Here is a 12,076-nt window from a genome sequence, read left to right as displayed (position 1 = left end):
CTCACTGCTGCCTGACTAGAAAAGCACTGCCTCTTCCCAAGCAGTTGGTTTTAATTTTGAGTGGAGCAGGAATCAAAGGGGAATGCAACTGCACCACTGGATCTACCGCTGCTTATTGGTATATCTAGACATCAACAAATGAAGCATATCAGCTGTGCTGGGGTCCCAAATGGTGGGGAACTTAGGGGCTTCAAGAGCCCAATCTATTTTACCTTAAAGCAAACAGACGTCCACTGCAGAATTGTGGCACAGATTGATACCACCTCTATCACGGCCACAAATCCTGGTCCTTTGTGGCATGACATGGGGCATGGACCTCTGTTTGCTTTGGCCTTTCTACCTCCATAAAGGTGGCACAAAGGTGATGTCTGTTTACACCCTAAGAACTTTGGGCCCAACCCCTTCACAGACCTGCTCCTCCTTAATCATCCCTAGGCCACGCTTAGCCAGTCTGCCCTTGACAGCCTCCAGTGAAAGACCGTCCACTTCATTAAGTATGAACACCTAACTGGTTGGGGATCCACCCCATAGTACTTTCAGCTGGACTGCAGACTGACTGCCTATTAACGGTCATTGGAGTCTAATTATGGTGGTTCAGGGATGAAGCAGATGCCTAGAGCAGTGGTTCTCAACCTCATTACATTTAGGGTCCCCCTTGCAGGACTCAAGGCACCCCTTGGAAAATACCACCTCATAATTTTCACTCATTCCCTGACTGCAGGAAAATAAGAGACCAGCTCTTCAGTTTGAAGTCCTCAACATGGACAAATGGTGTGAACACCCTGGAGAAATCTCTGGGTTGTTCAGAACAATGTGTACATGTCCATTACAGCAGTAATACTGAACATCCCCCTTAAAAGGATCTTGTGGTACCTGGGTTGAGAATCACCTGAACAGGCTGTTGAATCTCCGTCCCTGGAAGTTTATAAGAGCAGGCTGGATGAACTTTTGTCATGCGACGGCTTAAATCATAGGAATCATTGAGAAGCCAGATTGGAAGGGATCTCCAGAAGTCACATCTAGTCCAACCTAAGGCAGGGTCAGCCTTATCTAAAGCATCCCCTACAAATCCATCATCTAACCTCTTCATCAAATGACTGCCAACCTTGACACAACACAAGACATCGGACCCAAACATGCCACCGTGGCCTTGACCAGAGGGTTGGACTAGACATGATCTCGTGAAGGCCCTACAGCTCTGCTTTTCCATGATCCTCATGGAATCTGGCCCAGTAAGCCCTGCGAATCATCGCAGTGCAAGTCAACATAGTGAGAGTCAACACTGTGGGAGTCATTGGCCCAATGACGGACTTAATGGAAACGTGTCCGACAAAGACGGGTGGTCACAAGCAATGAGAACAAGCCAGAAGGGACAGAGAGGCATTAGGTTGTGAAGCATCCCATCTCCATCCCACACCTCCAGTCCTGATTCATCCCAAGTGACTCGGGGGGCAGTAAACTCTCTGCTCCCTGTGGAAGATTAATGATGAGGGAAAGTCTAGCAAGTTTCCTAAGAACAACAGAAGAACGTAAGCATTGCCATTTACATGGTGTGTGCGTGTGTGTGTGCATGCGTGCGCGCACATACATGTGCTCAGGGCAGGCTCAGCTCTGTGTGGCCAGGCTCCCTGCAGACTTGCAGCAAAGCCTCTGGCTCTGGTGAGATACCTAAACCTGTTGCATGATTGGTCGTGCCTCCTTCTCCCCAAGCCCAAGCAAACCATGGACCTAAAAGAGAATCTCTCTTAGCTTTTGACAGTATAGGGCTTATAACACATGCTATGGCAGCTCTGAATCTCTCACGCAGAACCCAGGCATCTGGGACACACACACACAGACACACACACACACACGTCCCCCAGCCACAGCTGTGGCAGCTCCAACACCCGGCCTGGCTAAGCCGGCCAGGAGACATCATCATCAGTGCTACGGGCAGCAGCCCAGCACCCAGGATCAAGCTGGTTCAGGTGTTGCAGCTGCATGTCTCCGGGGTCTGTGCACGGATGTCTGAGGATGCGTCCTTGAGGGCAGCATGTTTCATGAGAACCATTGACATAGAGCTCTGTACGTGTGCACGTGTGTGTCTGCATGTGTGTGCATGCGCACATGTCAGATGCCTGTATTCATTGTGCATGTGTGTATCCTGGATGCCTGTTTTGTGCCTTTGTTTGTGTGTGCATGTGTCCTGCATGCCTGGGTTTTGTGCGTCTGCATTGGAGGCCTCAGTTCTTTGTGCATGTCTGGCTGTGTATCAGATGCCTAGAGTTTTCTGTGTGTCTCAGACATATGAAGTGTGTGTGTGTGTGTGTGTGTGTGTGTGTGTGTGTGTGTGTGTGTGTGTGAGAGAGAGAGAGAGAGAGACAAGAGAGAGTGAGATGCCTAGGCTTTGTGTGTATGCACATATGTGTGTGCATGTGCTAGATTCATCTGTGCGTGTGTGTCAGGCACCTGAGTTCTGTGCGTGTCCTGGACGCCTGAAATGTGTGCACGTGTACGTGTTTCCCAGATGCCTGGGTTCTTGTGTGCACGTCCTGGATGCACGTCTGCACGCGGGTGTTTGAGCCCAAAGAATTCAAGCACCCCAGACCTGTGACGCTTCTGTGGGTCACGAAACCCCCACCTCCCATCTGTGAGAGGGACAGGAGTGGAGGCCAAGGAACAGCACATGAACAGGGACATCCAGAGAGCCCGTCTGCAGCCCTGGCACCTGCCAAACCCCGCTGGCGTTTTCTGTCACTGGGTCAGAGCTAGCAGAGGTGAGATCTGTTTCAAAGCTACTCGTGGATCCATCCCGTTTCCATCCCCTGTGAAATCAGAGTCCCTTGGTGAGCCTGGCTATTGTGGCCGCCCCAACAGCCTTCTGTAGCAACAAGTCCCGGGGCAAATGACCTGCTGGGGAAAGGAAGTCCTGTGTCTTCTGCCTTTTAGACCCATCTCCTGCCCCTTGCTCCAGGGACCCGGTGCCACCTCCCCATGTCACATGCATCATGCAATTACCTGGTTCACTATGCCATTCATTTACCCCGGAAACACGTGCAAAATAACTTTTGGGCCTTAAAAAGAAAGGCGGGGGGTTATTAGATCACAGGCCCAAGTGGCGGGAAGTGCCCCCTCCCCCCAGGCTTCACCTCCCTCGCAGCCACAGCCCAGTCCTCTGGTCCCAATGGCCCACGCTGGTCGGCCCCACCCCGGCGGTGCTGGGAGCCTCTCTCCAGGCTCCTGGGCTGCTTGGCTGCCCCCCCGGGGCTATTCGGGGGTCCCCCCTCCAGGCGCCTGGAGTTCTTGCCCCTATCGCAGACTGCCCTCTCCCCCCGGCCCAGCCGTGCCTGCGCTCGCACGCAGCCGCCCCCAGGGCGCCCAGCGCAGCCCAGCCGCGGCCGCTTCTCCCCGCCGCCAGGCCCAGGGCTCGCCCCTTCACGCACAGGGGCCTCGGCCCCCGCGCCAGCCCCGCCGGGCGCACCCAGACGGCAGCGCCCACCGCACCCGGGAGGCCTCTGCCTGGCCCATCCCTGGGCAGGAAAACACCCGGAGTGCGTCTGTCACGAACAACCGGTACTGAGAGGGACACAACCTACACCCAGGCACTGACGGGTCATCACCGACCGCGGCCACCACAGGTCTGGACTGTGTATGGAGGAACATGGAGGACGCCCCTGCCTGAAGGGGATGGCAGGCACACAGAAATGCCCCTGCTCTCAGCGAGTAGGGCACCTGGGGGAACAGCCCCGCCCCCGCGCTACGCATGCGCGGAGTTGCAAGGCCCCGGACCACAACTCCCGGCGGGCTCCGCGCTAGCACGCAGGTGTCCGAGGGTTCCCCCCGTGACGTGGCCGGGTCACGTGCGGGTCACCCCAGATCTCCTGCGGGCGGCGGCCCCGGAGGCGGGGAGAGCGGGCGGGAGATGGGGGCTCCTCGGGCGGGTGCTCAGGCCCGGCCCGGCAGCAGGAGGCGCCGTCCCCTGGGACCGCGCAGGTGTCGGCCGTCCTCCAGCCCGGGGGCTGCCGGGGTCTGTCGGCCCGAGCTGCGGGCTCCTGAGTCCCCCTTCCCCCTCCTGCGCGGGAGCCCGCGGCTGCCGCAGCCTCCGGCCGTGCGGGGCCGCCCCGAGCCGGAGCGCCGGGACTGACGAGTGCTTCTTCCCGGGGGCCGTGAGCAGAGCTGAGCAGCAGCCGCCTGGGAAGGGGCCTGTAACCCCGGAGCTGCAGAGGGCTCCCGCAGGGAGAGAGGGGCTCCCTGGCAGCTGAGCAGGGCGGGGCGGGGGAGAGCATGGAGGTGAGCAGGACGCGGCTCCAGCCCGGGTGGGAGCGCAGCTGGGGCAGAGCCAGGAGGAGCCAGGGCTGCTGTAGAGAATTTGGGGAGCGCAGAGACCTGAAGAGCCACACGGCTCAGGTGACGGAGGCTGCAAACACCCCAAGCGGGCCAGAGCCGGCGCTCCCCCCAGTGCAGGTGGCCGGGGGGCTGGCCCGGGAAGGCCGGTCAGCGCGTGGAGCCAGGGCTCCCCGCCTCTGGAAGTGCTGCCTGGGCCGCCTCCAAGGCCCCAGCAGGTAGGACGTGCTGAGCTGGGCCTGGGCAGACGCATGAACTCCCCTGTCCACAGCTGCAGGCACGTCACGTGTCAGCTGCGTCATGGGTAAATCTGCCCCCCGACCTGGCGTGGCAAAGCTTGCACGTAGTTGTAGCGGAGAGGACTTGCAGGCAGGGCGGTGGGGGCTGGAGGCGGGTGGGACAAGATGCTGATGGTGTAATGCTTATGACCACAGCTCCAGGAAGTCTTTGAGGACGTGGCTGTGTATTTCATGCGAGAGGAGTGGGAGCTGCTGGAAGACGCAGACAAGCAGCTTTACCAGGACCAGATGCTGAGGAATTACCAAGCCCTCGTTTCTCTGGGTAAAGCTCTGATTCCTGCTTCTCCCTAGAGCTCTGTGACCCCTGAAGTTTCTTGTCTTCTCCCTCATCTCATGGACTTCTGGCTGGTGGTTTAAGTCCTCTTCCTCCCCACTGCTCTGTCAGTGATCAGGCCTGTCTCCCATCTCTTAGGGATCTATACTTCATTTGCTTTTGTCCAAATGCATTTAACAATCCCAGAGTGTTTGGTTCATGCTCTCTGCCTCCCCTCTCTTTTCCTTTGCCCATGAAGCAGCAGAAATGAGTGGAAGTCTTGTCAGCCTCTGCTGCTACAGCACATGTATCATGCATTTCAACTCCTTTTCTCGTGACACGTTTTACATGTGAGGGAAAGCTTCTGTCCACGTTCCTTCCCAACATCTTTGTCTCCATAGACCCCGGGCTCTGGTGTTTCTGTATTTACTTTGAGACCTGCGCTCTCGAGATATCACTGCCATTCTCAGAAGTTGTCTAGTCCTCTTCAAATCCCTCTGCATAGCAGGTGCCCATCATTGTAATTAAAAGTGGGCTTTGTGCAGGGCCCCATGAAAGCCATTTTCATTTCTAGGGATCTGTAATACACAGGCTTGTTCTGACATGTGCAGGGTTGAGGTCCTTACTTCTTACTAGCTCGGTATGCTTCTCTGGTGCTTGCTTTTTCCTCCTGTTCCCCTAAAGGACTTCCTCAGGGAAGTGCTCAAATGCTTTTACTAGCTCCATCCATAGAGCTCATATATAGAGAGAACTTTCTCTTTCTTTCTGTAATGACCATGAAAATGTCTGAGGATTTTTGCAGTCCTCTAAAAACTGGTTATCACTCATTTTGGTGGTCCTCAGTTCCAGCTACAGTTTCTTTTTCCATACCGTTTTTGGTGAGTGGCTAAGGAACTGCTCTCCTGTCACTGGAGCACTAGTATTTATTGCCTTTCTCTGCCAACGAGAGAGAAGTTATGATAGTCGTCCCCATTCAGCACCAAGTTCTTACCCTGTTCAGTATTCTGGTGCGACAGCAATTCCCATCCTGTTCCTCTCCTATGTTTCAAGATCATCCAGAGCCGAGGTATACAATTCTCCTGTTCACCTGTTTGCAGTTATCTACTGCTCTCCTCATTGGCTCTGCACTGTCCCCTGGACTTCCAACTGTAATCGACAGTATCAGCTGTCAATCGACAGCATGCATTTGTGGCATCCTCCTTTCATTCAGGTCTCAAGATATGTCTTCTAGGCATGAAAGACCTGTTGGACATCCTGGGTTGATCCTCCTTTCTAGAGCTAGCAGTAGTGGGTTTGAAATCCAAGTAATTTGTTCTTGCCTGGTGGTTTTTATCCAGCTTGGCAATTGTTTGCTCATTCCCTCTCTGCCTGTGGAGGGGTGGGCCAGTGCATGAGAACAGTTGGCTGCCCAAAGGATATGGAGAGCAGGCAAGAAGAGAAAGCTGGGGCAGAGGCTGAGAGGGTGACGGTAACTGCACCAGCCAAGGCTCTCTCCTGGCCTAACAGACCACAGGGGTGGGTTAACCCTTTATGATCTCTGTGGTGAGGCTTATTGTTATGGACTTATTGGGGTTTAAAAGGAGCCTGGATTAGCCAGTGGGCCCACAAGATAAAGACTGTGCATAGTTTAAAGTTTGGGAGAAACCTGAGAGAAGTGGGGTGAATCCCAAACCCAATACACAGTTCTTGTCTTTTCTGCATAAAACTTGGTCAAAATTCAGCTTTGCCAATTCTTCAAGATTTCTATTTCCTTCCTTAGGTCATGAAACCTATGTATTCCTCTACAGCGTTTGCCACCTGGTTTTCCTTATGTGCCCGGGTTTTGCTGAAGACTACTTCAGCAGCTGTAACTCCAGACTCCTTCCCTTGTTTCCCAAAGTGTAACTGCATCAAGGTCTTTATTATTACAAGATGACTGTTGCTTGACTTCCATACATAATTTAGGTTTTCTCTTATAACTTAATTTCTACCATTTCATCTCTCCCAGTTATGACTTAAGGCAGCTCCTGAAGCCATCAGGTAGGACGCTGTGTTGGGCCACTAGGCTCTCACAGGATATCGCACTTTCACTGTGGTTATAGCTTTCTTTCTAGCCATCGTGCTATTTGTGTCTTGGATGGCCCTCTCTTTTGGATGTGAGGCTAGGGTTCTCCTTGTTTTGGGAAACTGTAGATCATTTTAATAAAACTAGCAAATTGCCCATCAAGAATGGCCCAAGAGGGGGGAGGGAGGAATGGAGCCCTGTGTCAGACCCCACTTCAAGGACACGTGCTTTGTTTCCTATGTCCATCTCTCCACTATGTGGTGACAAGTACCATCATCTATTGAAGTTTTCTCCCTGCAGCACTTTCGTTTTCATCCTAAATGCCCACCTCCCATATCCTTCAAGGTCCTAATAGAATCCATGAGTTCATTAGACCCTTTCTCTGCATGCCAGTTGGTTCTTCTCCATCCAGTCCACAGTCACAAACACTCTTTAACCGCTCCTCCTCACAGGATATCGAGGTCTCATTCCTGACTTAATATGCCGCATCCAGGGAGGACAGGTGGAGCTGTGGGTCTGTGCTGGTGAGGACCATGAGAAAATACCAAGGTCGGAGTGCCTCCTGCCAGGTGAGTTGTGGCAAGCCCCCTCGCCTGACTCCCTTTCTCTTTCACACCTGGCCTGGCACCAACTTATCCACACAGGGGAGAAGCCAGATGGGTGCCATGAGTGTGGGAAGAGCTGTACCCAATCCTCCAGCCTGGCCCAGCACCAGCACATCCACACAGGGCCAAAGCCATGGCAGTGCCCTGTGTGTGCAAAGAGCTTTGTTCTCCACTCTGACTTGGTTAGGCATGAGCTTGTCCACATGGTGGAGAAGCCACATCAGTGCTCCACATGTGGGAAGGGATTCACTGAATCTTCCAACCTTGCCCGGCATCAGCGCATTCACACGGGGCCAAAGCCACGTCAGTGCCTTGTGTGTGGGAAGTGCTTCAGGCGCTCCTCCCACCTGTCCCAGCACCAGCACATACACACAGGGGAAAAGCCACATCAGTGCTCCGTGTGTGGAAAGAGCTTCACCCATGCCTCCAGTGTGGTCCAGCACCAGCGCATTCACACAGGGGAGAAGCCACATCGGTGCTCCATCTGTGGGAAGGGATTCACCCAGTCCACCACGCTGGTTCGCCACCAGCGCATCCACACAGGTGAGAAGCCACATCTATGCCATGAGTGTGGGAAGACCTTCACCGTATCCTCTAGCCTGGCTGACCACCAGCGCATCCACAGAGGGGAGAAGCCATATCAGTGCTCCGTGTGTGGGAAAAACTTCGGCCACTCTTCCCACCTTTCCCGGCACAGTCGCATCCACACACGAGAGAATCCACATAAATGCTGTGTGTGTGGGAAGAGCTTCATCCAGTCCTCATACCTGGCCCTGCACCAGCGCATCTGCACCAGCATGTCCACACCCCAGGAGCATCCATAATTTTGCCAACAGTGCAGTAAACACTTGTGGATGTCCATTTGCTGAGCACCTGCATTCAGGCAAGCAGCCTCATGTTGGTGTAGGGCAGAAAGAGTTCACCCAGTCTTCTTTATAAGGCAGTTTCTGCTAAGGAAGCCCCAAAACTGAACATAGTATCCCTGTGGATGGTTTCTGCACCTTTTTCCAGAGTTGTGCCATGAGAACAGACCAGGGCCCAGAACCCTTTCCAGTGCAGGTATTTCTGTGATTCCCTTTCCAGAGTAATCACTGTAATCCAGGGGTTGTTGCTAACCCTCAGGAACAAGAGCTGGTCACAGTAGAGGCCTTCGGTGTTTTAAGAAAATTATCTTGTGACATTTGAATAAGCTTCTGCTTTTTGGCAGGAGGTCTGGCTTGTCTTGTTGCAGGTGGCCACAGAAAGGGAGGAAAGTGGACTTCGTTTGACGTGTGGAAGTGCCTGTTACTGGTTGAATTTCTAAGGGGCTGTGTGGACTGGGGAGCAATGGATGCTGGTGAGGGAGTGTGGGGCAAAGGGGAACATGGAGACATCAGTTAAGGTCGCTTGATATATCTTCCCAAGGCTTGAGTTCAAAGTCTGCTTCTCAAAGGCAGTTCTCATTGGTTTTTGTGATATCATCTCGTGGAGCAGAGGAGGGTTTGTTACAAAAGTAACTGCATCAACACTTCTCTTCAGGGCACTGAGCTGGGTTGAATAGGAGCTTGGGGTGGCACCTAAGTCTACCAAGGCCCCTGTTAGCAGAAATGGGTCAGGCCCCTGTGTTGATGCAGCCAACCTCCCTTGCTGCAAAAAGAAAGGCACGGGGGGGGGGGGTAGCTCAGGCCATGCCCCATCCCTGCAGCCCCCAGTCCTGGAGTGGGGCAACATGGAGGTGCCAGACTGGTTTTTCCCTCCCACCCCAGGGACTGCCCCAGCCCCTCCCTTGCCCTGGGGGGCACCTGGATGTGGCAGCAGATCTGGAAGAGCTCAGCTTCCACCTTGTGGCTGGTGCTGAACTGTGCAGCCTCGCGCTGCTTCTCCCTTCCTGGCCTTTGCCCTGCACAGCTCCAGGACCATGGTGCCTGGTGGAGGGGAGCAGGTGGTGGGTAGACCCCGTAGTGCCCCCCCACCAAGGCCTGGCTTCCCAGAGCCCTGCCGGAGCCCAAGCACACCCCTTCAACCTGCCTTCCAGCACTAAGGAAGCCCCCAAGTGTCCCAGGATGTCTCTGTTAGGACCCCACAGGGCCCCCACAAAGTCCTGCCCCCAAGGCATAGCTCCACCCCTTTGTTGCTGGCTCTACCTCTCCATTCTGACCCTGCCCAGCAGTCCTCCCGCTCCTTCCTAGAGTCTTGCCCATAGCTGGGCCACACCCCTTGGGACTGGCAACTAGGCCCTGCCCCTTAGCACAGCCTGCCCCACCAAGAGCACTTGGCCACACCTGCTGAACCAAGTCCTGCCTCCAAAAAGTAAGACAATTCCCCCAAACTGCAAGCTATGCACCCAGCAGAGGCCCTAACCCAGGGGTGGGTATCAGCCCATGGGCCGAATCCGGCCCACCAGGCCATTCTATCTGGCTTGCGGGCTCCATAAAAAATTTAGAAAATTAATTTTTATTTTCCCCTGGCTGCCTGTCAAAGATAACAGGAGCCAGCAGCAGTAGGACCCAGCGAGAGCTGGCCACAGGACTAAGCAGCCACAGCAGCAAGGCCTGCTGGCCCTGCCCCACCCCATGTGCCCACTTGCTGCCACTCTCCTGCCACTGCCCACAGCTCCATCACTTTATGCTCCCTGGCACCTGGCTGCAGCACCAGGCAGCAGGATTTCAGTGGTGAAGCACTGGAATGGGTTACCTAGAGGGGTGGTGTAATCTCCATCCTTGGAAGTTTTTAAGGCACGGCTTGACAAAGCCCCGGCTGGAGTGATCTAGTTGGGGGTGGTCCTGTTTTGAGCAGGGGGTTAGACTTGATCCTTGATCCTAACCTAATTTTCTATGATTCTGTGACTCAGCAGGAACTGGCTTGGCCCCACAAGTCGCAGCTGGCTCCATGTAGTGCCAGTCAGGCAGAGCTGGCTCCTGCTGCGTCCTGCCGTCTCAGCCATACAGCTGGGACATGGTGCTGGAGCAGGGGTTGGGGGTGGGAAAACAGAAGGAGAAAGGCAGTGGTGGCAGATGGAGAGGGGAAATGGCTGTGAGTGGGATCCTGGGGCCCGGAGCGCTGGCAGAGGCTCTGCCTGCCACATGGAGCAGGAGGGGGGCTGTGGGGAAACCCTCCCCAGTCACCACCACCCCCGTGCACACCCCCATAAACCCCATACCCACCCAGCTCCTATGCTCCCACACCCCCATGCCCCCCGACTCCCCCACCATATACAAGAGTAAGACTACATTGTAAGCTTTGATACTACCACTTCCATGTGCACTATACAAACGCATGAGAATCAGGACGAAAATATTTTTTTAAAATTAAATAAATGAATGTTGTAGTAAATGTTGGAGTCTTAGAATATAATTGGGTATTTTTCTAGTGATGAGAGGGCGAGCCCCTTGCTGAAAGGGGGCCAAGGCGGGGAGACTTCCAGGGGCAAGGGTCAGGGCCTTGGGGACGGGGCTTGCAGGCCCGAGATGATGACCGGAGGGCGGGGCGCCCGGCAAGGGGCGGGGCTACCTTCGCAGCCCTCCGTGGCTTGCCGAAGCTCCTTAAGCGGCGCCGCGCCCGAAGTAACGGTCGCGCCCCCGCTCCGATTCGGCGGGCCCAGTGTCCGGTCTCCGCAGCCGCCTCCTCCCGTCTGCCCGGCCGGGGCTGTCGCTGTCGCTGCCGCTGCCGCCCCGCGCCGGGTGGGGGGCGGAGGCTTGAGGGCTGCGCCCCGGGTGTCCGGCGCCCGCTGGCAGCTGGGGGCGGGGCCGGCTCACGGTGCAAGAGGAGCAGGTTGGGGGCTCCCAAGGGCCGCAGCGGGGCCGGGGGGCCTTTCCCCCCGCGGAGACCGGCCCGCGCCCTCGGGCTTCTCCAGGGCCCCGCGTCCCAGCACCGACAAGGCCGCGACCCCGCCCGGCGCGCGGGTGGGCCCGAGCTGCGGGCTCCTGAGTCCCCCTCCCCCTCCTGCGCGGGAGCCCGCGGCTGCCGCAGCCTCCGGCCGTGCGGGGCCGCCCCGAGCCGGAGCGCCGGGACTGACGAGTGCTTCTTCCCGGGGGCCGTGAGCAGAGCTGAGCAGCAGCCGCCTGGGAAGGGGCCTGTAACCCCGGAGCTGCAGAGGGCTCCCGCAGGGAGAGAGGGGCTCCCTGGCAGCTGAGCAGGGCGGGGCGGGGGAGAGCATGGAGGTGAGCAGGACGCGGCTCCAGCCCGGGTGGGAGCGCAGCTGGGGCAGAGCCAGGAGGAGCCAGGGCTGCTGTAGAGAATTTGGGGAGCGCAGAGACCTGAAGAGCCACACGGCTCAGGTGACGGAGGCTGCAAACACCCCAAGCGGGCCAGAGCCGGCGCTCCCCCCAGTGCAGGTGGCCGGGGGGCTGGCCCGGGAAGGCCGGTCAGCGCGTGGAGCCAGGGCTCCCCGCCTCTGGAAGTGCTGCCTGGGCCGCCTCCAAGGCCCCAGCAGGTAGGACGTGCTGAGCTGGGCCTGGGCAGACGCATGAACTCCCCTGTCCACAGCTGCAGGCACGTCACGTGTCAGCTGCGTCATGGGTAAATCTGCCCCCCGACCTGGCGTGGCAAAGCTTGCACGTAGTTGTAGCGGAGA

The 12,076-nt window shown here is 56.4% G+C and overlaps 1 protein-coding gene across 4 annotated transcripts; it reads left to right on the top strand.

Moving 5' to 3' along the window:
* The first annotated feature begins 3,835 nt into the window (after positions 1 to 3,835).
* On the top strand, positions 3,836 to 10,836 carry LOC149852728 (uncharacterized). 4 transcript variants are annotated; one of them, XM_090029798.1, is made up of 4 exons: positions 3,836 to 4,269; positions 4,758 to 4,884; positions 7,372 to 7,488; positions 7,564 to 10,836. In XM_090029798.1, exons 1-4 carry the CDS (start codon positions 4,264 to 4,266, stop codon positions 8,346 to 8,348), a joined length of 1,035 nt encoding a protein of 344 aa, XP_089885924.1. In that variant the 5' UTR covers positions 3,836 to 4,263; the 3' UTR covers positions 8,349 to 10,836. The 4 variants fall into 4 exon arrangements, with proteins under 4 accessions (XP_089885924.1, XP_089885920.1, XP_089885923.1 ...); XM_090029794.1 differs by having other exon boundaries at positions 7,372 to 10,836; XM_090029797.1 differs by having other exon boundaries at positions 3,836 to 4,541; positions 7,372 to 10,836.
* Positions 10,837 to 12,076: the final 1,240 nt, after the last annotated feature.

This window comes from Crocodylus siamensis, chromosome 15 (genome assembly GCF_052110815.1).
Source record: "Crocodylus siamensis isolate JL-2025a chromosome 15, ASM5211081v1, whole genome shotgun sequence".
Lineage (NCBI taxonomy): Eukaryota > Metazoa > Chordata > Crocodylia > Crocodylidae > Crocodylus > Crocodylus siamensis.
This window is presented reverse-complemented; position numbering and strand designations above follow the sequence as displayed.